General features: G+C 37.9%; 1 protein-coding gene across 1 annotated transcript in view; it reads left to right on the plus strand.

Annotated features, from left to right (window-relative positions):
* The window catches only part of LOC114253075 (C3 and PZP-like alpha-2-macroglobulin domain-containing protein 8), a 280,824-nt gene that overhangs the window by 80,634 nt on the left and 174,233 nt on the right, over window positions 1-25,957 (plus strand). Inside the window, exon 2 of the mRNA XM_089728393.1 lies at window positions 25,514-25,628. Within this exon, the coding sequence (XP_089584519.1) occupies window positions 25,561-25,628 (68 nt within the window). The 5' untranslated portion in view covers window positions 25,514-25,560. The remainder of the gene's footprint in view (window positions 1-25,513; window positions 25,629-25,957) is intronic.

Here is a 25,957-nt window from a genome sequence, read left to right on the forward strand (position 1 = left end):
GAATATAGTTTATGCAAAAAAAAAAGATAATCGTCTCGTTGAACTCGTAAATAGTCGTAGTAGTCGTTAATTATAATTTTCAGAATAAGTCTTCTTTTTCAGTAATCTTCTGTAAATAATCTTATGTAATCTTCATAATAAGTCTGCATAAAATAACGTTACACAAAACTTCATCAAAAATACTTCATCATAAAATCGTTATTTTTACACATCTCGAAGTCTTCGATGCACAACGAAAATGCACTGGTAGCAGTCAACTTATCTCTGTAAAAATTCTTCAATCCACTGTGATTTATCACCGAACGACATCCTGAACGGTATCCCGGACGAGCCCCCAAAAAGATGTGGGATGGTATGACGAAATCTAGTGGATATTTAGTTTAACAACAAAATCTTTTATTCTTTCAAAAAAATACTACATACACATTCGTAACATCGTTATGTCAAATTTCTATCTGTCATTAATATTTTCTTCTTTTAAAAATAAAACTCGTGTGCCAGTGTGAATTAACCAAAAAGTACCGATATCCCACTTATATATAGATAGATAGATAGATAGATATAGATAGCTAGATAAGACCAGTGAAGTTTCTTTAAAACAGCACAGGGCCAGCTGTCTGTCATTGATAGTAGTGACTGAAATCTTCTCTGAACTGCCAACAGTATATTACAATCTGACGTAATGACTTAGAAAGAAACATTCATTATTATTTAATAGATTTAATCTTATGTTTTTGGCGAATGAAATGATCTTGTGAAAATCTAATTGGATTGTACGACTATTAAGTGGTATTCTACAATTTAATCAACATTCTGTAATAGGATTTTCGTATAGATTAATTGGCCGCACCCAAACGATACAACGTCAAAACGAATCAACAATAATAAACCCCGAGCGGCCATTTTTATTACCCGTTGGATTTCCGGGAGTTCGGGCATTTACAGACGATTTAAACCAAATGATTCACTTTGGAAATATTAATTGAATACAGTTGAATCATTTACTACAGGTATGTTTACAGGTTTACTTTTCAAGCATGTCAGAATTTCTAGTTTAAAATTTAATCTAACTAATGTTTTATTCGTTCATAGATTGTATAGGGTTTTCGCCATTACGAAAATTTTGTTAGTTGTATAAAAATCTGCTGAAATTTTTAAGCGCCACTGATATCCATGAGCACTAATGGCCACTCACTTTTTGGGCGGAAAGCCCGGTTTAGGTCCGGAAATTCGTTGGATACTGCTTCTAGATTGTCATAGTTCATAAGTTTTACCAAATTACCTTACTGACACTTTTGTAGTACGGTACATACCGTTTCTCAGAAAAAAAGGCGATATATTTTGTGATTTGTATTTTTACTGCACTAGTAAAATTCCCACATTTCGGAGCTCGAGTGAAAAAAGATTTGGGTGTAATTCTAAAAACGTCCGTAGATAATTTACTTCTAACTTGAATGATGTTAAAGGACACACCTATTTCAGAGATTTATTATCAGCTAAGGCCGGGCTGTCTGAGCATAGCTATCAATACGTTATTCCTTTGGCATGACTACGGTGATAGCTGTTGAATTTATGAGTTGATAAGGGAAGCCATTTTGTTAATGGATTGCCTCGTTTACGATCCCTGTCACGGCAGAAAGCAAGGAAATGTAATATCCTTTTTAAGGACAGATAAGTTAATTTGAAGACATTTTTTATTTGTAAAAGGTTTTTTTTTATATTTAATGTTTCTGTCGCAGGATTTTTTTGGGATAGTAGAGGAATTATGTTGTTTTGTTTCTGTTCACAGCTGGATTGAACGATTCAATAAGTTCGATTTAAAGAATCTTTATCACAGTTTAAGTAAATGATTTTTAACTACGAAAACAAAATATGATTTGTTATGTTAATTGTTTGTTGTTTGTAATAATTGTTTGTCTTTGAAAAAGCTATGTTCGTTTTAGTTTAAAGGAATTTTATCATTATTTTGTTGTTTTTTTTTACACTTTTTACCATTCTTTATGCCTGCGTTAGTTCTTTTGTTGTGTTCTGGATGAAAATCCATGAAATTCAGCTTGTCTTTTTACAAGTTGTTTTGCAGTGTAAACTTTATATTAATTTTAACCAACTCTATGTACAGTACATTATACATAATGTAGTAGTACATAATGAATATTTGTTTGATAAATAGAAAATTCAGGTCGTAAATAAATTTAATGCGATTTATTTAAATAGATTCAGTGTGTCCTGTGACCTATAAATTTGCGTGTAAACCCAATGAAACCTAATTCGACGGAAACCAATGAATATGTTTCCACGCACTCAAGCATCTACGCTCGCTTCCATAGCTAATCAGGTTAGAGACGCATCTTTATATAGAATCCTTTGCAACCTAAACATCGACTTTTTTGTTTAGTATAAGGCAACACAGAGATTTAAGGTTTCAAACGTTACTGGTGGTAGGACCTCTTGCGAGTTCGCGCGGCTGGTTACAACCACCCTGCCTATTTCTGCCGTGAAGCAGTAATGCGTTTCGGTTTGAAGGGTAGGGCAGCCGTTGTAACTATACTTGAGACCTAGAACTGATATCTCAAGGTGGGTGGCGCATTTACGTCGTAGATGTCTATGGGCTCCAGTAACCATTTAACACCAGGTGGGCTGTGAGCTCGTCCACCCATCTAAGCAATAAAAATAAAAAATAAAAAACGGATTATATTTTAGTCTGGTCACACGCGCCAGGTTTGTTTGCTTTGTTATTAATGTGACTTTTAGGATTATTAATAGTTATTATTCATGATGAGATTTAAAAAAAAACACAGCGTAAAGTGCCGAAATTATTCTGGTTGGAAAACCTACGGGGCTTAGTATTGAGAGTTGTCTTAATTGAGTTAGTCATCGTAGACAGGACTTTGATTGTGTGGTGTAGCTTAAAGTATAGTCGTCGTAGTGGTATATTATGATAAGAAGTTTGCTGTAGTCGTATGCGACGATGCCCGTATTCAAATATTGTAGAAAATTACTAATTGTTCTAATAAAATTACGTTACGTAATATTACGTGCGTAGGCAGCGGCTTGGCTCTGCCCCTGGCATTGTTGAAGTCCATGGGTGACGGTAACCACTCACCATCAGTTGGGCCGTATGCTCGTCTACCTACAAAGAAAAAAAACTATGTTACAAATAGTCACGAATGACTTCAACAATAACAGAAAATAAACCGTGTAACAAAAATTAAAATCAACAAAAAATATTGCGTAATTACTGGTGGTAGGCCAATGAATAGGCTGAATGAGGCACGACCAATCTGACAAGAGTGATACTACAAGGGAAAAGGCCTATTTGGACCCCACCCGTTGAAGTAACACCACCCCGTTTATTTTTGTCGCAAAGCAGTGGCCCGTTCCAGTTTGAACGATGGGATTGCCGCTATGCTGGTCTACTGGTGGCAGGGCTTCTTGTAAGCTCGCAATGGTAGGTACCATCACCCTGCCTTTTTCTGCCCTGAAATAATAACGCGTTTCGATTTGATGGATGGAGCAGCCGTTGTACACATGTTGCATATTGTACTGCATGTAGACTTTTTTCCTACCTATGCTGATAGCCTTGAGAGGCTATATCAGCGTTACCCTAGCGTGTAGGTGAGCTCTTAGGGCTCAAACCGAAAGTGCTGGCCCTAGCTAGAACAGTGCTTCGCAGAGTCTACCACCGGACCGGAAACGCGACCCACTGAGAAGACCCGGCGAGAAACTCAGTGGGCTGTGTCTATGGGTGCATGTAGACGGGCCACAGAACCCGGTTTTGCAATTATTTTCTATTGAATTGCACGGGCGAGCACGCTCCATCTGGCTTACAATCTCCACTGCCACCATAAATTACGCAATTTATCTAAATCGCCTAAACACCAATCTCGTCGACTCATAACAAGAAAACCACGCTAAGTTACTTTCAGTTTTCAGGTCACGATGTTGTTAACGTTCTTGTAACCTCTTATTACTTTATCGAGTTGGAATGTATTGCGGTTGCCATAGAAACAGAATAAGAACCAGCCGGGATTCAGGTCGGCGAAATTGAAATTATTGAGGCGAAGTACAAACCGAATATTAAGTAAATACTTGACTGATTATGAACGAGAAATTGCTTGTTCTGTTTTTTAAAGCTTTTTTAACAGTTGATCGTTTTTGATAGCTCCTTTGTTATTGAACCACGAGGTATGAGTAGATTCCCGGCCGGAGCTTTCTTTGTTAAGGATTTCATCAAGTGCATTTTCATTTGTTTGGTCTTTATTTTCCGTTTTTCAATACAGATGAAAATTATATAAATAGTTTTGCCAATTAATATTAGTAGAACCTTTTCTAAGTTTTATATCATGGGAATACTATATTCCATTTTCAAATTGAACCGCCATTTCAACGTCGTTTATAAAGAAGGGTAGGCAGGAACTTGTACTGTTACCGCGGGAACCCCGTACTCTGCCTGGGCTATGACCCCGGGCGGAGATTGGACGTCGGGTGTGAGATTATAAGGGGAGTCATTTGGTGAGTAGGGCCCTAAAACATCCTTGGGCTTGCGGTCCGCTCTGAATACCACGGACCGTCAAGACCCCACGTGCCCCCTAGGTGCGAAAATCGTACGTATGTAGTACGGGCAGCTGTTGGAAAAAAAAGGAGTTTGTATCATCTCTTAATAAAAAATAGTTTCAGTTATAACTACATTAGCAGAAAGGTCATTAACCGAGAACCGATCCAATGAGAAATAACTTACGGTTCAACACATGCGAGTGTGAATGAATCCGGACTCTTCAGATCTAATTCACTTGTACAAGTTTCAGGAATCGAATTACTAGGTACATATGGAAATGAATTCTGTTTGTCCGACAAATTCACTTCACAGTTCTAATGTAGTGTGCCGGGAATTTCGCTTGGGATTTTATTGACGTGTGAGTTTGTTGTAGTGCTGAGTTGTGTCCTCGATTCGAGTGTATTCGATTAGCTTAATAGCAGTTTGTTTAGTTGTTTTGATGGGGGATTTGTGGCCTTGTGTATCACCTGCCCCTTGATGAATTGTCTCGTGGACAACGTTTCTCGCCGGATCTTCTCAGAGGTTCACGATTCCAATTCAGTAGTAGATTCTGTGAAGCTCTGCTCTTGCCACGGCTAGTGCTAGCAAATTCTCTCAGGTTGAGCCCGTGATTTCACCTACCCGTCCGTGAGAAGCTAGAATGGCCTTCCGCTGTCTACCGTGAAGCCTACCTTACAATATTATTATTAATATTGTTCATGGAAATTTTGCGTGTAACACTGTCAATACTTACAAGGCATATTCATCTCGTAGTGTGTATAAATTCTTGTCACAGCTATAACACTAGATGAGTAATGTGCTCTTTTAGTCAGGCTAAAATAGTGGTAGTATCCCAACGCGATTGATTTGAGAATTTTATTATAATGGTTTCTTAGTCTTGAATACTCTAAAATTATCTAGTATTTTTCAAGTAAAACACATTTAAACACTTCGAAGAAAATCTCTGAATGTTCTACACAATAAAACGCACCAGCTACGAATGTAAAATTGAAAACGTTTTGTATCCTACCTTGTTTCGAGCTGTAATCGGATTCATTTTGCTGCACCTGCTCTGTTACTAGAACGGTTTTCTGTTACTTTAGTATTTTCACGGTAGGAACTCTTGATTTTTTATCTTCTTAAAAAAGAACTAATGGACAAGACGTCGTTTCGTTTTTCATATCGGTCTCTACTCCATTAGATAAAAGTGGGGTCTTAGATCAGTAACAAATTGGTAAAGCAATAAATAGTCGTTGCCTTTATTGGGTCCTCACGTCCTCTTACGGGGACACAGATTGGGCCTTGAGGCAACTCCCTCTGCCCGGGCGTAGATTTCCTGGCAAGGCAAGAGTGATGTGCTTGCTGGATTATTAGTATGTGCTGGTACAGCTTCACTTCGGGCTTTCCTTCTCCTGCGGATGACCTTCTTCTTCTACTTTCGGGGGCAGCAGCTCCTCCCGGTTGTTTTTTTTTATTCAGCTTAATCTAGCTTATAGCTTATAGTTTATACTACTTATCTGCTTAGTGCTGTTTGTTTTATTATTTCCATACTGTTGATGTATTATGTGTATGTAAGTATATTAGTATGTATTGTACGTAAGTATCTATATTGGTATATATTTCATATTATATGTAAACGGTTTAAGTTTTGTTTATTGTATGTATATCTTTTCTATAATAATGTATTATCTATAGTACACCGCAACATACCTGATATATATTTATATTTTCCAGAATTTATGTAAATTAAACGGTTGTCTGGAAGAGATCGTTTTTAGCGATAAGACCGCCTATTGTACAAATGTATCTTTTTTTGATTGTTTTTTGAATGTAAATTGTGTTTTGGTGTGCAATAAAGTGTATTCTCTCTCTCTCACTCTTATATCTTACTTACGACTAACTTCCTGCCTAAGTGACATTGACGTTCCTCACCAGCACTCCTTGGAGTGCTGAGGTGGTACGCACCGCCACGTGTAGTCTTAACCAACCTACGCTACAAGAGTGTAGTTATACTGAAGCTAAACTACGTTATGGCTGAACTATTGTTACTGAACAGGTGACATATCTTGAACGCGATGGGCTATCTTGAAAAAATATTGATATATTAACTGACTTATTAATGTGTGAATATAAGACGAACAAAAGGTACCTTAGAAAAGCCTACGCATTTAATCTTTCATTCATTCTGTTTAGAATTAGACACTCAATTATATTGGCAAAAGGTATTCCAGAAGAGTCAATAAGGGCTTAACTTACTTTCGTATACACACCTAACTTCAGACATTTTAGTTACTTTACTAGCCTAGCTTACATAGTTTGCACAAGTATGAAACATAACCATAGCTACGCGAGCTAAAGCTAAGCAAACTAGTTTCGCTTCGCTTAGCTCTGTCTATGCAACCAGCAGCTCTGCAAAGAATGCCTTTCGAACGCAAACCTCGAGCAAATAAAACTTGTAAAAGCCGTCTATTGACGTGATCATTCATTATTATATACCACTAGCTGACCCGGCAGACTTCGTAGTGCCTCAATCGATAAATAAAAGGCACATAAAGGGGACACATCAAAGGAAAAACAAAATTGTTTGTTTTTATATAATTCCGAGCTTTTTTTATATTTTCTCACCTGTTAAACATTCCCTGGACTTCCACGAATATTTCAAGACCAAAATTAGCCAAATCGGTCCAGCCGTTCTCGAGTTTTAGCGAGACTAACGAACAGCAATTCATTTTTATATATATAGATTACTGAATATATAAATAGCTGGAACTGTGACCTCTTGGGCTATTCTGCAAAGCCTTTAGTGAGATATTAAATCTATTCACATTTAACTATAAAACCTTTTATAATTTTAGTATTCATTTATTTTATGTAATTTCATTTTGCTTTGATCTTGACTTTATCTATTATTTATGAGGCCTTTGTGGTCCCGAGCAGCCAAAATAAATTACTAATGATAGCTTTGTCCATTTTCATAAAGTTTAGAAATAATAAACTGATTATTATAGACAAATATTACTTCGAATAATAATTATGTATCGTGTAATAAAAAAGAAACCCGCAAAATTATAATTTGCGCAATTACTGGTGGTAGGACCTCTCAGGAGTCCGCGCGGGCAGGTACCACCACCCTGCCTATTTCTGCCGTGAAGCAGTAACTATACTTGTAACTATATTGAGACCTTAGAACTTATATCTCAAGGTGGATGGCGCATTTACGTACTATGGGCTCCAGTAACCACTTAACGCCAGGTAGGCTATGAGCTCGCCCGCCCATCTAAGCAAAAACAAAAAATACAGTACATTTCATCAAATCTCATTTGACGAGCAAGTAAAAATTACTTATTTATTGATGTGTCCATTTTCTATTATAATTTTCGGTACGCGTAACCCAGTTTGTGACCTTTGAATTCAGATGACCCCATTATGGAGTCTCCAGCAGACGTAATAAAGTGAGCATAATATCGTGTACTGAACGTCGATTAAATTGCCGACGACAAAAGTAAGTTAACTGCCGTCTAGAGTAACAATAATAACCGCTCGTATCGCATAAAGCTCTTGGGTTTATGCTCGTATTACTGCGAGTGCGGTTTGTTTGGCCCATTTCAGAAGACGAAGCGTTATGTTCATCTATTTGGCACGTTAAGTAATATCAATATATTTCTTCTTGCATGGCATTCGAAAAAATTGCGATGTGTACTAATTTCACAGATATTTGTAAATTTTAATCATATGGGATTCCGTGTCTTTTGTTCTTAGGTGGAATAAAGATCTAGTAAATTATTTGTTTGCCATGTACCCATTGAAATCAACGACGTAAATGCCACATCCTCATCTTGCGACATGAGTTCCGCGCATCAGTTTTATAATACAACGGCCGCCCCACCCTTCAAACTAAAACGTATTTAGTACTTTACATGTCATTCCATCATCATTTGAAAATATTTAATGTAATTGATACCTTTGTGTGAAAACTGCGTAACCTAGTAGTATTGAATATCAACATTAATGGTCTACATTTGAAATCTACTTTATGCTCTGATGTTTCTCAACATTTTGACTGTAATAGCTTCAAAATAAGTTATTTAAAATCAATTAGATCAAAAGCGACAACAGCTACTGTCCCCAGAGCCATAGAGTAAACTGCTATCATCGAGAAAATTCATATTTACCCGCTTCGTGCTCATTATGGGACCACATCCGAAACATGCCCCTTCAGTAATTGGACACATTGAGATATGCAAAAAACGGGGCCTGTTTACAAAATAGTCCTCGTGAGTTTAGTCTCCCTCTGATTTTTAAATTCACTTCATGACCACAATACTCCATAATTTGGCGTCGGTTGAAAGCACGTGCTTAGCATTATCTGCCTTGAAATTTGTATTGATAATTACAGAACAAATACAGATTATTTTTGTAATTATTTAAAAAACTGAGAGCTTAGAAATTAGCTAAGAATCTTTAATCTCCTTAAATCCTCCTCCTAAATCACCTTAAAGGATAAGATGCTCGGTGTAGTCCTACAGGTAGGCACCAATCCAACTAAGTAAATATGTTCTTAAAGCATATTGACAAACAACTTTAATTATGAAGGAACAATAACGTATAATTATTTTATCTTATCATTAAAAAAATAGAATTACGCAATTTGTAGTGGCCGCATCATCCCTCCTCACTGCTGAGCAAATGACGAAATATTATATTATGACCATCATATTTCGACAGGATTTTACTTCTTGTAATGTCCCTCCAGCGCCTCCGATCATTGGCCGCATAAAGGACTTCGTGGAATGGGACGTTTAGTGTGGTAGGATTTGATTGATCCACCTGGTCGGACTGCGCCCGCGCGGTCTCTTTCCCTCGATCTTCCCTGTCACGAATAGTCTCAATAAGCTATCGGGTGTTTTCCGAGCAATATGACCGAAGTACTCGAGTGCGCGGCGAAGGCAGAGTGTAGACAGTCTTGTCTTGATCTGCAGTTGATCTAAGACAGACATATTGATTATCTTCGTTGTCCAAGATATCCGTGGTATTCTTCTCCAGCAACACATCTCAAAAGTACCCATGCGTTTGCGATCAGTCGCTTTAAGGGTCCAGCTCTCCGCTCCGTATAGAAAAATGGAAAAGTCTTTGTTTTCTGGGTAATGCTATGGTCCTTACAGATTTTACCGAGCTGGGTCATGGCTCCCTTTGCCATTTTCATACTCCATCCGGATCATACAGTTTAGTTTTCATGCAGTCTGTGTTCTGGTTTCAAAGTTGGTTTTTGGGCGTTACACAATGCTATTGAGATTTTGCTGACCTTTTGCTTCGAGGTACTAATTAATCATTAATCCTGCAATTATGGGACTTAGTAATATTGTAATATATTTCTTTACTGCCTTTGTAGGCAAACGAGCATACGGCTCACCTGATAGTAAGTGGTCACCGTCGCTAATGGACGTCAGCAATGCCAGGGGCAGAGCCAAGCTGCTGCCTACCATTAGGCATTAGCTGTAGGACACTAGGCTCGAAGAGTTGACAGATACAATTATTTAACTAATCTTGCTAAATTAAGAGCTAAATATTTTTATAGTTAATAACGACAAATAAGATCACCTCAAATAAGATCTCTAATGAAATTTTTCTCGTATATTTTTCATAGAAGCCTGAATAAATTAATCAGGCATCAACCTATATGGAACAGAGGTTACCAACGCTAATCGGGATAATCCATTTGCCAGACAAGTTTATGACCCGTCCGCTTTATCTTGACCTCCCTGACCTATCTTTAGCGCAAACAAATATGTACATACTGATTAGAGTGTTAGAATTAGCGAACAAAGACTTGAAATATGATCGATTCACAAGAACTTGAGTGAAGAGGGGGCTTCCTAAAAATAGTTTAATGCCCTGTGTGAAAGAGGATATGCAGTGATGACGTATTATAGCCCTAAATGGAAAAAAGGAGATGCTACGCCGACCCAGCCTATTTGGGATAAGGGAGGGAAAAAGTAAACGATTTAAAATGACATAGACTTCTCAGATTGTATTTATTTTAATTTATTTTTATTGCCTTTGTATGCAGACGAGCATACGGCCCACTTGACGGTAAGTGGTTACGATTACGGTTGGTGGTAATCCAAGCCACTGCCTACCATTAAGTACTGTCCGCAAGCCTCGTTTGAAGAAAGACATGTCATAGCGCTCTGGAAACACCGTGGAGTGGAGTTCATTCCAAAGCCGGATTGTATATGGCAGAAAAGTTCTTTGAAAATGCACTGTCGATGAACGCAGCGGTTCTAGATCATATGGAAGAGCTCTGTTCTGGTGGCGGGAGGTGTATGAGGGGATCATCTCGAATAATTCCTTAGAGCATTCCCCATGGAACATACGATATGAAAGGTATGGTACGCATGTTAGGGTGGCAAGTTGGGGAAATCGCAGGGAATATGTCATCGCGTTCATTTAATGTATTGTTAAATTATACATTTTAATCAGTTAAATAAAAGACCACTAAAGATATAATAACACCACAGAGTTTTTAACATAGAGTACTTCATTTTGTTCATTTAGAATTTTTATAAGCATTAATTTACAAATTCACAAAAAATGTGTAAATGTGTGATTTACATATTCGACTTTTTTAATTCAAATTCTGAACTATTCGCTCCAATAAATTTAATTGTTTGGTTTTTTTTTGTAGCTTTCAAGTGACAATCACCACTCACCTTGATATAGGTGAGATTTTTAATCATATTGCTTACCTGTTCAAGCCTTGAAACGCGAACACATGACTGCTTTGCACAAGTAATAGGTAAAATGATGGTACTTACTTTTGTAATCTCACAGTAACAGAAATTCGGCGTAGTAGTTTTAAGTCATCGTGGCCTAAAGGATAAGACGTCCGGTCCATTCGTATATAGCGATACAACGGTGTTCGAACCCCGCAGGCGGGTTTTTTTTTTTTTTTTTTTGTCAGGAGGAAATCGCCAGACTCCCACCCTCCACTGGGGATGGAGGGTGGGGCATGTCGGAGTCGAACCGACTAAAACCTCCTGTCGCTCAACAACCAACGTCCAACCCTCGCATGAGACAGAACTCATGAAAAGGCAAGGGGAGGAGAGTGAAGCGTTTAGTGCGGAGCACATCTCTCCCATCACCCTCCCCCTCGGGACGCCGGGCCAGCGATCGTCGGCGCCACGACCACCAGCCCTCTCGGTCGGCAGGCTGTCCGAAGCCCGCCTAGATGGCGCCGGTTTGAATAGGTTATCCTACGAAATACCCCGCTGGGTCAGAACCAGCGTGGGTCGAGGATAGCCGGCCTTCCATCACCCGGATGCTCTTGCGTAAAACGCGTGCAGAGCAGCTTGCACGTCGTCTTCTTAGGCCCCCTTCGCCGGGCCCCAGACCGACATATGAGGGGGACCCGAAACACTTAGAGGGCCAGGGCTAGGGCGAGATCCGCCTCCCTGGCCCCCGCTCGACGGCGACGGGCTTGTGCGTCTCTCACGCGCCCCGCCGCCTCCTTCTGCGAGATGGTGCACTCGCAGAAGTCGAGCATCGCCTTCCACGACTCGTCGTTGCCGAGCATCGATGCCACAACACTCGGCAACGACAAGTCGTTTCCTATTTTTGCGACAAGGACACGGCGCCACCCCTCCCATGCGGGGCAGGCAATGAGCGTGTGCTCCGCCGTGTCCAAGTCGCAACCACAATGGTAACACTCTGCCGTCGGCTCGGCTCCGATCCGGTGCAGGAACTCACCGAAGCAACCATGCCCAGTGAGCACCTGCGTGAGCCGGAAAGTGAGGCGTCCTCTGTCACGATTCACCCAATCCACAAGAATCGGGCGAATCGCCTCGACGGTCCTACGACCAGCCGAAGGATCGGCCAGCCGCCTGGACCATGACTCCAGCACGGACCGCCGAGATTGGGCCCTCCGCGCTCTGACCACACTGGGGCTGGGACGCGCCACGCCCCGGGCACGAAGGTTAGCCCGCCACTGATAGTCAGCAGCGAGCGCCTCCGCCTCCAGGACCCAAGGCGGCGTCCCAGCCAGTACACACGCCGCCTCAAAAGAGATGGTGCGATAACCACGGATGACCCTGACCGCGATGGTGCGTTGCGGCCGTTGCAGCAACTTCGCTACCCCCACGGCCAGGGACTGGCCCCACACGGGTGCCCCGTATAAGGCCATTGACCGCACCACCCCCGTATAGAGACGGCGCGTCACCCGGTCAGGCCCCCCGATGTTGGGAAGAAGCCGGCTTAACGCGCCGGCCACCCCCAACAAACGAGGGACCAGGTAACCCCGCAGGCGGGTACCAATTTTTCTAATGAAATACGTACTTAATAATTGTTCACGATTGACTTACACGGTGAAGGAATAACATCGTGTAATAAAAATCAAACTCGCAAAATTATAATTTGCGTAATTACTGGTGGTAGGACCTCGTGTGAGTCCGCACGGGTAGGTACCACCGCCCCGCCTGTTTCTGCCGTGAAGCAGTAATGCGTTTCGGTTTGAAGGGTGAGGCAGCCGTTGTAACTAGGTATACTGAGACCTTAGAACTTATATCTCAAGGTGTGTGGCGCATTTACGTTGTAGATGTCTATGGGCTCCAGTAACCACTTAACACCAGGTGGGCTGTGAGCTCGTCCACACATCTAGGCAATAAAAAAAATACATTTGGATTTTTTTACGTTTCGTTTCCAATAGAATTAGTTATTTGAAAATCTCAATTAAAACTGAATTCAATTATTAACTTATTGAAAAGTTTGTTCTTCTAATGATAATGACAGTGACGAGGTAGCTACCCTTCGCAAATCGATTTTCATGATCTTCACTTGGTTTTCGTTCTTTAGTTGTTTATTGGCTGCAGACATCTTGGTTTATGAATCATCCGGTAATTTACATTTCGGCGGAAGAAAGCGGAAATGTCGTAGCTTGCATTTTGGCTAAATGACTGTACCTTATAAAATTATACATAATTAAGGCTCTAGTGTAAAATTTGGTTTTTCAAGTTACGACAATTCCGCTTTCTTCCGTCGAATATATTATTATTATTGAGTGTTAAGACGCATGCTTGTACATTTTTTATTTTTTTTTATAAACACGCCACGTTAACTGGTCCCGTGATAAGTTCGTAAAGAACTTGTGTTACAGGTACCAGATAGCGGATATAAATGTAAGATTTTTATTATACACATACATATATTTAATAGACATCCATAACCCTGGAAAAGACATTTATATTTATCATACAAATATCTTCCCTTGGCGGGATTCGAGCCCGCGACCCCCTTGTGTAGTGACCGTGTCACTTACCACTACACCAGACGGCCGTTACACGACATCATATATATCGTCTCAGATTTCCGTTTCAACTAATAACGAAGTCACCCAATCCCGCACAAAATTGAACCACACTCTAGCAATTTAATACCTCCAAACAATAAAGTTTTCAACTGGTTAATACCGGGACGCACCTGGTGTTTTGTAAGCCGCCATTAACATAACCGCTCACCGTATGTTTACACATGAGTACATTGACGTTATATAATTTGTTACATTAAATAAGTCTTAGTTATGAACACGTAAATAAAGTTCGTACGAAATCTATAAATATTAAAAAAGAATATGATAATTATATAATTACGAGATGATGACCGAGCTAAGTTCGTTTTTTTTTGATAACGCCATCTTGTTGTGTCTTTAAAGCAGTTAGTTGCCCTCAATTAAGAAAAATAGAATTATTATTCGTCAATAGATGTCGGGAAGAGTCGATTATTGAAAACACGAATAAAACAACATTTTCTGAAAATAAATCGTAGGTAGATCGATTTATCGCCTCCGAAATCCCCTGTATACTAAATTTTATGAAAATCATTGGAGCCGTTTCCGAGATTCAGGTAATATAGGTATATATTAATATACAAGAATTGCTCGGTTAAAGGTATAAGATTATTATGTAGGTGTACAACTTGACCAAAATATTTAGCAGACTTTTTGTGTTTTTACTACTTGTTTTGGTCTGTTCTAGATGAATGCCATAGTCCTTTTTGAAACAAAAGGCAAAGCTTTTTTGTTTTTTATATCGTATATCACACATTTAATATTGGAACATTTGACTGCTTTACGACATGAATAACCAAGGTGTTTGTAGCTACTCGTGGGAGCTAACAATGCGTCCTACAATTAATAAAAACAGATTGGCAATCGAAACGTACATAACACTGTAGCCTATTTTCCGTCTACACCTATGAAATAATGAAAAGGACTAGTGCTATTCTAGACACCACACGGCCAATTGTTTCTCCCTCATTTATAAGTTGTTAGCAAGTGTAAGAGTTTAGAAGAAGAGGTAGACATAAGAAAAAATGGATGGATCGCGTGAAAAACGATATGTGCAAGAGGGGAGTGAGCGAAGAAATGGTTTAAGATAGAGGAGTATGGAAGGAGAAAATTTGTTGCACCGAACCCAGGTGACTGGAAGAAGGGCAGGAGAATGATGATGATTACAAGTTATTAGCCGAAAGATATACAAGAATAAAAACGCCAGAGATAAATTATAATAAAATCAAAGCTTTTAATTCAATTGGCTTCTATATTTAGCTGAATCAGATCCATAAACAAATGTCGATGCCCAGATTTGAGGTCGCAGACGATGAGGGCGTATTATCAATAACATTAGTCTTAAGGTCGTTCTTTTCTTCTATTCGAATGAATTATAACTTTGAAGTAGAATCAAATTGTATGAAAAACTGTATTATAAACTGTTAGTCCCGTTTCTCATATTACATCATCGAGCAAATGTTAAAGTTTTCGTATTTGTACAAAACCGGAACGTTAGGTGCACATTACTTCCTCTAGTGTGTGTACGGCCCAGTTTTTCCCTAGTTTTAATACTTGCCTGACGATGTTTTAAAATTTATTAAACTTTTGCGGCACTGTTCGCACCCCGTTCTCGAGTTTTCGTGGAAAATTTTCGAGTTTAGTTCTAAGTTTAAAGTTTGCGGGTAGGATGAAATGTTTTAGGTAGCTTTGATAGCGTTATGAACACGTGTTGTGTTTAGAAGCTTTCAGTAATTTATTGTTATTGTATAAAATTTATGCTTTAGGCTTTCGCAATACAGTTTATTATTTAATTCAAACATATAACTGCAACCTTCCATGACAAATACTTTTGATTTATGAAGCACAAGTCTAATCTCGCGTGGAGTACTGCTCTCACCCCTGGGCCGGGGCTCCTAAATACCAGCTACTTAAATTTGACTCTGATTGGGAGCATCTGGGTCTACGGAGGGACTTCGGTTCTCTCTGTATTCTGCACCGTTTGTTCCATGGGGAGTGCTCTCAGGAATTGTATGAGATGATCCCATCATCTCTTTTTTTCCATTGTATTGCCCGCCACCGAAATAGAGTTCATCCATACTACTTGGAGCCACTGCGTTCAACCACAATACGTTTCCAGAGACCTTTTTTGCTACGTACCATCCGGCTTTATAATGAGCTCCCTTCTACGGTGTTTCCCGAGCACTATGACACTTCTTCAAACGAGGCCTGTGGAGAGTACTTAACGGTAGGCAGCGGCTTGGCTATGCCTCTGGCATTTTTGCAATGAAATTTTTAAATTTAAGAAAATTAATTCAAACAATATAATAAAAAGTTTTAATAGCCTTAATGTAAAAAATACAGCTGACTTGTGGGGAATATCAGTAAAGGTTTTGAAGTCTGTAATAGACATTATTGCTTCTCATCTTGTTAGTATTTTTAATGATTGTATTAAGTGTGGTGTATTTCCTGACTTAATGAAACATAGTAAAGTGATTCCTCTTTTCAAATCTGGTAGTACTGATGACCCCTCTAACTATAGACCTATTTCAGTACTCCCTACGTTGAGTAAAATCTTTGAAAAAATTATTTTGACACAACTTTTAGAACATTTCAATTCAAATAACCTGCTTCATAATAAACAATTCGGGTTTACAAGGGGTCGCTCTACAACTGATGCAGGTGCTTATCTAATCAAAAATATATTTCAATCTTGGGAGGAATCGCATGATTGTCTTGGAATTTTCTGTGACTTATCCAAAGCATTTGACTGTGTTGAACATGAAACATTGGTGAGGAAACTACATCACTATGGTATTAGGGATGGTGCATTGGAACTTATTACTTCCTATTTATCAGGAAGGATACAAACAGTAGATGTGAAAGGAAATAGATCTTCAGGCACCACGTTGAAAATGGGTGTACCTCAGGGTTCCATTTTGGGTCCTTTTTTATTTCTAATATATATAAACGATTTGCCTAGTTTTATTGAGTCCCGACACGAGGTCGTATTATTCGCAGATGATACATCTTTATTATTTAAAATTAAACGACAATTACAAGTCTATGACGAAGTGAATGATGCGATTTCGTGTGTGGTTCATTGGTTCCGTATCAATAACCTATTATTGAATAGTAAGAAAACGAAATGTATTAAATTTACTTTAAAATGTATTAAATCATCTTTAAATGTGAGACAAGTAGATAGTAATGTAATTGTTTCTGAGGAATCATTGGAGCTTGTTGAGTCAACCGTATTTCTTGGTATAACAGTGGACTCCAAACTGCAGTGGGGACCTCATATTCATAAATTGGCGAGTAAGCTTAGCTCTGCAGCATACGCAGTAAAAAAAATTAGAATGTTAACAAATGCGGACACGGCTCGTTTAGTTTACTTTAGTTACTTCCACAGTGTCATGTCCTATGGCATTTTGCTATGGGGCAATGCGGCCGATGTAGAAATGATATTTATTCTGCAGAAAAGAGCTATACGTGCTATTTATAACATGCACTCAAGGGAATCCCTGAGGGAAAAATTTAAAGAAATTAAAGTTCTCACTATGCCATCCCAGTACATCTTTGAAAATTTGATGTATGTTCGTAAACATATTGAGGAGTTTCCTAAGATGTCGGACATACATAATAGAAATACTAGGAACAAACACAAGCTTGTTGTGCCGATGAGTAGGTTACATAAGATACGAAATTCATTCGGGTGTTTGTCTGTGCGCCTGTACAACAAAATCCCACAAGATGTTCAGAACCTACATATACATAGGTTTAAGAAAACTATTAAAGAACATCTGTGCAATAAAGCTTACTATAAAGTCAATGATTATCTAGAAGATTGCACAAAGTGGGAATGAGTTGCTCGCTCCGGGAATTTCAATATTGTAAAATTGTTATGTTATAATTACTTATTGTAATATGAATATTTAAAAAAAAAAAATATTTAAAATAAAAATCTAATATTTAAAAAAAAAAAAAAAAAAAAACATGCCCGCTGAGTTTCTTGCCAATTCTTCTCAGGACGGAGGCTAATTCTTGTGAATTGGCGGTAATTCTTTTGACGTTCAACAAGTATGTACTTTCATTTATGTTGAATAAAACTTTTTTGATTTGATTGATTTGATTTGATTTAACGTCCATGGGCGATGGTAACTACTCCCTATCAGTTGGGCCATATGCTCTGCCTACAAGGGCAAAAAAATAAAATAATTATTATTTTATTTGTTAGGTGATTCAATTATGAGATGAACCCGTCGTGGCCTAAAGGATAAGTTACCCGGTACTCGTATCGGACGATGGGACTATGCCGGTGTTTAAATCCCGCAAACAGATACCAATTTCTCTAATGAAATACGCACTTTGATGACTGGTTTGACCATAACACATTTTTGCCAATTATTTCGACAGTGCAGGAATAACATTATAATATATTTATATGTAGTTAACAATTCTAAAGCATTAAGTTTCGGACGTGTTTATTTTCTAAACCAATCTACGACAACGAAACTTAACTGTTTTATTATGATAAATGAATGATGAATGTAAAAAAGAGGTAATTTACAGCCAAATTCAATGCCGAAGCACGTCTTCGTAAATACCTTCATCGAACTTCTGTAGCGTTTTCACATCAAAGTGGCGGACCCATTAAACGGGGTCACTCCAGCCGCAAGGTCCCCGCCGGCTAATTAATAAAAGCGCCTCTGAAAAAGTTGTTACATAAATTTCGTGACAGCCAGTTTCAGCTTACTAAATGTTTTTTTTTTTTTATGTCGTTTTAAATTTTACAAGATTCCTTTTAAGCCGCCATGTTTAATTGAAAATAGAGTGGAACTCAAAATGATTTGCGATTTGAGAATATCGAGCTTATTCTAATTTCCGTATGTGCAAATGGAAGTTTGTTTTTGACGGTTCTTGTACGTACCTTAATTAATTGAAAATTTGAATGTCAGTGCCATGAAAACGTACAGAGACTTGGTTTTTAATTTATTGAGTAATAACAGCAGATGTATGTTTATTTTCTTATCTTTCTACCTTTTTTTATTGCTTGGAAGGGTGGACGAGCTCACAGCCCACCTGGTGTTAAGTGGTTACTGGAACCCATAAACCTGTACGACGTAGATGCGCCACCCACCTTTAGATAAGAAGTTCTAAGGTCTCAAGTATAGTTACAGCGGCTGCTCCATCCTTCAAACCGAAACGCATTACAGCTTCACGGTAGAAATAGGCAGGGTGGTGGTACCTACCTGCACGCACTCACGAGAGGTCCTACCACCAGTAAAGTTCTATATCTGGATGTCATGGACAAATTTTTCCCGATACCTTGACCCCTGAGAGAGCTTTCACAAAAAAAAAGAAAACCTTTAGCTAATCGAGCTTGCTCAGCACAAACATTAGGACACAGTACTAATTAGTGATAAAATATTTCGCAGCTTAATTCCATCGGATACCAGCGAAATCGTACAACTTTGATGAGTACGGCAACATTGCAAATTAGACCCACAATAATAAAAGCTTAATTGCCGATGCTTTGGCGCGTTGTACCGAGGCCTTTGGCGTTCTATGTTCGAGAGTGACGCGTTATGGATGCTAAAGCCAATTGCGGCATTATCATTTAGCGAACGTAGGCAACAGAGAGAGTGAGAATAAGTTCGGTTTTTCTTGTCAGCTCTGACAAGAGTCTGTGAGAGATAATGGTAACAAAACTGCTGATTGCCTCCTTGCATAAGATGAAGGCAAGCGAACGAGTTCCCATATTCTCTCAGTCACAGAGTAGTACACGCTCACCAGCTTAAAATACTTTACTTATTTGAAGGAGTATATTATTACGACAAACTAGCTGACCCGGAAAACTTCGTAGTGCCTCAATCGATAAATAAAACACCTAAACTTTTGTATAAGATAAACTTAAAGCAAACAAAAGGAATCCGTCTGACGGGGGACACATCAAAGGAAAAACAAAATTGTTATTTTTATTTAATTCCGAGCATTTTAAAATTTATCTACCTTTCAAACCTTCTCTGAAATTCCACAAATAATTCAAGACCAAAATCAGCCAAATCGGTCCAGCCGTTCTCGAGTTTTAGCGAGACTAATGAACAGCAATTCATTTTTATATATATAGATAGATTATACTTAACCTACTCTGTGATTTTATCGCACTGTATATTTAATTTCAACACAATGAAATTTATACCATTTTATTCCGAAAAAAACTACTCACATTTTTGGGTGAAAGAATAAAATAAACAGATTTTTTTCCAACAATGGATACTAACAATGAACAGGTTTCTATGGTTTTTATTAGAAAAAGCAAATTGGCCCTTTCGAACCTGAATGACCCGCTGAGCTTTAATATAAAAAAAAAAACTCTCCAATTAAATCAAGCCAAGTTTTCGTTTATAAAAATCATAAAAGAAAATCGTAAACCAGATTGGTAAACCAAAAATATTTTTCTACGTTTTCCTCGCGCGTCACGATACATCAATAGGGCACTTTACCTACACTAGTCCGAAGGGCCGCATTTATGTTTCACATGTCCAACGCACCTGCAGCGGACCCTAATTCAGACCCTTACGTCGACAGTCCTAAATGCTTAGCACCTTTATGGGTTCATATAAAGCTTTCAAGCTACGACTCGGTGTTAAGTTTGCCGCTCACCGTATTTAATAGAAGCTAAAATATGTACGCGTTGAGAATAACTCGCCTAATATAAATTACCGTAACAGCTACTATTTAGTGCGTAGTACAGTAAACTAATTATCTTATAAGAAACTTGTATGAAAAATTCAAAATGTTTTTCGTAATGCTTTTTTATTGCACTTTATACTTGAACAAGTTTTTTTAATTTTATTTATTGCTTAGATGGGTGGACGAGCTCACATCCCACCTGGTATTAAGTGCTTACTGGAGCCCATAGACATCTACAACGTAAATGCGCCACCCACTTGAGATATAAATCTCAGTATCGTTACAACGGCTGCCCCACCCTTCAAACCGAAACGCATTACTGCTTCACGGCAGAAATAGGCAGGGTGGTGGTACCTAACTGGTAGGTAGTACCTAGGTACCACCACCTCACCGCCGTGCGGACTCACAAAGGGTCCTACCACCAGTAATTACACAAATTATAATTTTGCTGGGCGGTAATTTTCCTTGTCGATTTTTTTTGAGCTCTCACACTAACTTACGCATCACACAGGTTTATACTGTGGCAATGCTATCGTTAATGAAAAGAAGCGCTTTTTTTAAATAGTCAGAGTGGAGAGGCCAGCGATAATTAATTCACAAAAGATCCATTGGATCAGAAAGCAAAGCTTAGTGAAATTATTGTAGATCATCAATCAACTATCCCAAACTTGGCTATTAGAAAATCAAATAAAAATAAAATATATTTAGAAAAATTTGACGAGGTAATTAGCCCGATATTCAAATATCAGTGGACGTTTCAGTAATCCGAGAAAATTAGTAGAAACGTCGGAAATTTAATAATGAAACGAAAAGATTTATCCTTAAGAGATATTAAGCAGTTAACAATACGTTTCATCTTTATTACGGTTTTTAGGATGCAAGTGAAAGAACTCATCGGGAATTAAGTGGCTGCTGGAACTCACAGACATAACAAGCTGAACGCTACCACCTACCTTGAAATACGAGATACAAGTTTCCTTCTATCCTTCAAATCTGGTGGTAGGACCTCTTGTGAGTTTGCACGGGTAGGTACCACCACCCTGCCTATTTCTGTCGTGAAGCAGTAATGCGTTTCGGCTTGAAGGGTGGGGCAGCCGTTGTAACTATTCTGAGACCTTAGAACTCATATATGAAGGTGGGGGCAGCATTTACGTCGTATATGTCTATGGGCTCCGCTAACCACTTAACACCAGGTGGGCCGTGAGCTCGTCCACCCATCTAAGCAATAAAAAAAAATCAAAAAAAATCGGATCCCGTGCCTGCTTGCTTCAGAAATGGATACCGTGATTACCTACTAGCTCACATGGCTCAGATATGGACTCAAACATGAGTTCACAGTACGCCCAAAATGACGTATAAAATAACAAAAATACCACGGTAATATTTTTCCTATGAACTGATAACATCGATGTGAAACACTAAACGTTACGAAAATTCATCAAAACAATACATTTCCCATATTTATTCTATCTGATAAACAACATTTAAACAAACAAAGTTCATAAACTGAAAACGTTAATTTGCACAAACATTAATGGATGAATCGTGGGGTGTACGTACGCTTGATCATTGTTTCTGGTAATTGTCCATGCCCCCTCTGCCCTTCGTAATTATGCCGCGCCCCTGTCATACCCCGGATAATTTACACCCAACTTCCAACTTTACCCTTTTTTACGTCTTTTTTACAGCAATTACTCAAGCAAACTCAAGAAGGCCGTGTCCTTTACGCAGGCGAATTAATTTTTCACGTAAAGTAAGCGCTGAAAGAGATTATGAATTGCTTTAACTTTTTAACGGTTAACAACTTGCTGTTAGGTATTTGGCTCGGTATGATTTTAGCTTTTTTATAGCTGTCACAGAACAGAGCAGTTCGTCAGATGGCCCACAAATCTTCTGACATACACGTCTAACTAAATAAAACTAGAGGTCCCACAGTAGTCGAAATTCGACTATAATTAATTGGAATTATAAGTTTGTACACTATTATGATTGTATTTTATACTTCTATAATCACAAATTTCGCCAAGGCTACATTATATTTTTTTTATAAAGATAAACAATATTTAATCTATTCTCAATTTGACCACAGACGTCAAGAACAAAAGTTTGACAATAAATAGTATGTATACATGCATGTGTGCGTCAAATACATGGTATGTAGTGTGTGTAATGTTTTCTTTATTGATATAATGTATATTTTATGCATTATTTAAAAAAAATATTAGCATTGTGCACTTCTTCTCTATATTCTGTATGTGTGGAAAATTTGATACTCCTCCGTCCCCGCAATTTTCGTAAAAAGGGATACAAAGTTTTTGCTTCACGTATTAATATATAGATGACTACCTTGAGGCAAATTTGTTAATTTATCACACTTTGCGTACATTGACGTCTTTGATGCTTAAGCCATTTTTCAAGTCAGTCAACAAGTCATAGGCAGAGTAAAAAAAAATGGTAGGTGCATTGAAACACAAATTAATGTTAACAAACAACAAAACAACAAAAATCCAAAAAAATACATATACTAACTACATACACAAGTATAAATAAAAAATATAAAATAATTTTTCAAAAATTTAAAACCAGAATACTGACGTAAAGGGGATGGCCCATTTTAGGCCCAAAGCGGACAATAGATTATAGAAAAAATACTTATTGCATTATTTTGTCATAAATAAATATGCATTTACTTTCTTGCAAATAAGCGCCACTATAGTTTACAATAAGTAGTTTAAAAAAAGTAACTCTATTGAAAAAACAAGGATTTTTATTTTTGCGGGAAAAATATTGCCAGCTTCAAATCCTTTTACGTATGAAGTAAATATTTTGAGTATATAAATAAAACATATAAATAAATCATTTTAAGTATTATCATTAATCAAACGATTTTAATGAATTTTATGCACATAAAATAACATCGAAGACATACCCATTGGACTTTAACTTGTAACTATACTTGAGACCTTAGAACTTATATCTCAAGGTGGGTGGCGCATTTACGTTGTAGATGTCTGTGGGCTCGAGTAACCACTTAGCAACACCAGGGTGGCTGTGAGCTCGCCCACCCATCTAAGCAATAAAAAAAACTTTACTAGTATTGTTATTTAAATATGTACAACTAAAACAAAAACATAAAAAATAATGTGTACTCGTAAAAAAAAGATTAAGATATAAATCAATCGATTAAGATATAAAAAAAATTAAGATATAAATAAAATCGGTTATTTAAAAAAATAATCGATATATGAATTTCATGTAATTATTTTTCTTTATACTGACAACACTGAATTCAATCTGACTGACTGATACTTCGCTTGCTGCTTGTGGTGTTGTGCTTGCGTACAAAATGGATGTGTTTTGATTTTTCTACGATTTATTTTACTTTTATCAATAACGTTTCATACTACGACTAAAAAACATTGTGTGAATTGTGGTTTTACCCTGACCGAGATTTAAAACCGTGTATATGCTCTCCTTTGCTATTTTTAGATGATACTAATTGTGTATGAAGATGAAGAAAATATAGATATTTAAAGAATTAAGTGTGTTTTTATACCCTATTGGATAAAAATACATTAGGAACATCTTAAACATTAAGAAAAGAAAAGTTCTTGAAGTATCTCACAATCCGACACTTATTTATATAGAAAATTAACCTCAAAACGAGTTTTTATTTTTATTACATTTTTTATAATAGTGGCGTCAATTTCAATATATTTTTTAGATATCCAATACATTTAAGAATTTGAATCAGTACATTTTTATAGTAATATTTGATGTCCATCTTGGGCCTAGCACACTATGGAGAGTGGGCAATCCCCTTTAGGTAAAAGTTGCGAGTTTAATAACCATAAATTATATAATCCATCCAGATCATGTCCCAGATTTGATTTCATTATGAGCTTACAATTTTACCATTTTTCGCCCAATTATCGAAATTCGACCACAATCCCTGACACCTCAAGACTAATCAATTGTATTTCATTTACTCTTTTATTGTTGATATAATCAAAAACAAACATCGCTTAGACAAAATAGAAGTCAATTGTATCTTTGACTATTCAGTTAGTAGTTGTAGATAAAATTAAATACTAAGAGACCGGTTGATAGCAACCACTTTTTCCGCCTACTTATGCCGAGTATCCGCCGCTCGTTGTGACTTAAGCCTTGGGATAGGCGTACTCCGATCCAACTTAAACTTTGAGCTTCTGTATGTAAGCTCTTGGCATTGGAGCCAAGGGGTCAATCACCGCAATTTACGAGATGGAAGTGTATGTTAGAACAACAACCCTTCTCTTCCTTATTCCAATATAATAATATGATTGATTCGCGTTGAAAGTCACCCTTGCGTAAAGGATAAGTCGTCAGGTTTAATCGTATTGAGCGATGTGACTATGCCAGTTCATATCACGCGGGCAAGTATCAATTAAATACATGAACAGTTTGTAAGCAATATCGAATTCGACGATGAAGGGATAACATACCACAAAAACCCTGCATATTTTACGAAATTGGGTAATTACTGGTATCCAGTATATTAGTACTCAGTTTTTCTGACGCGGAGCAGTAAGGCGCTCCGGTTTGGAAGGCAGGAGATCCACTACAAAAAAAAAATAGATTTTGGCTTCAAATCTTGGGTTGGGTGGTGGCATTAGCGTTGTGATTGATAGCTATAGTTCCCAGTAACCAATTAACACCACCTGTCCTGGGAGTTGGTTCACCTATCCAAGATTTAATTTGACTTCAGTATCATAGCCTCTTTGATTGTCTAGAGGAAGCATCATTGGGTCTATCGCTACATTTCAGAATACTGCTCTTAATTATATATAAATTTTATATTGTGATGTAGCAATTCCCAAAACTGCTTCATCTAACATTGCTTTAATGTTTTTACCACTTAAGGCAGACCCTTTGTTAATTATGCATTAATATATTTTTTTAAATTAATATTTGTTTCTTTGTTTCAGAAATACTAACGGGAATTCTAGTGAAATGCTTTGAAGATCGAATCAAAATGACTTTAGGAGTGTTTATACTCCTATTCCTGCAGTTGGGACTGTCGAATGCGGGAAAATGCAATACGTAAGTAACATTTTATTACGTGAGTTTATTTGAAGATATTGGAAACATGGAAAATCGTTTGCAAATCGGTTAACGTATTTCTGAAAATCATGATTTATGACGTAACGGGTAGCCATCATGCAACACAAAATATTTGACAGGTGCCTGAATCTCGCTTACGACATTTTCAAGATAAGTTTTTTTTTATAGCTTAGATGGGTGGACAAGCTCACAGCTCACATGGTGTTAAGTGGTTACTGGAGCCCATAGACATCTACAACGTAAATGCGCCACCCACCTTGGGATATAAGTTCTAAGGTCTCAGAATAGTTACAACGGTTGCCCCACCC

Source organism: Bombyx mandarina, chromosome 06 (assembly GCF_030267445.1).
Source record: "Bombyx mandarina strain Sakado chromosome 06, ASM3026744v2".
Lineage (NCBI taxonomy): Eukaryota > Metazoa > Arthropoda > Insecta > Lepidoptera > Bombycidae > Bombyx > Bombyx mandarina.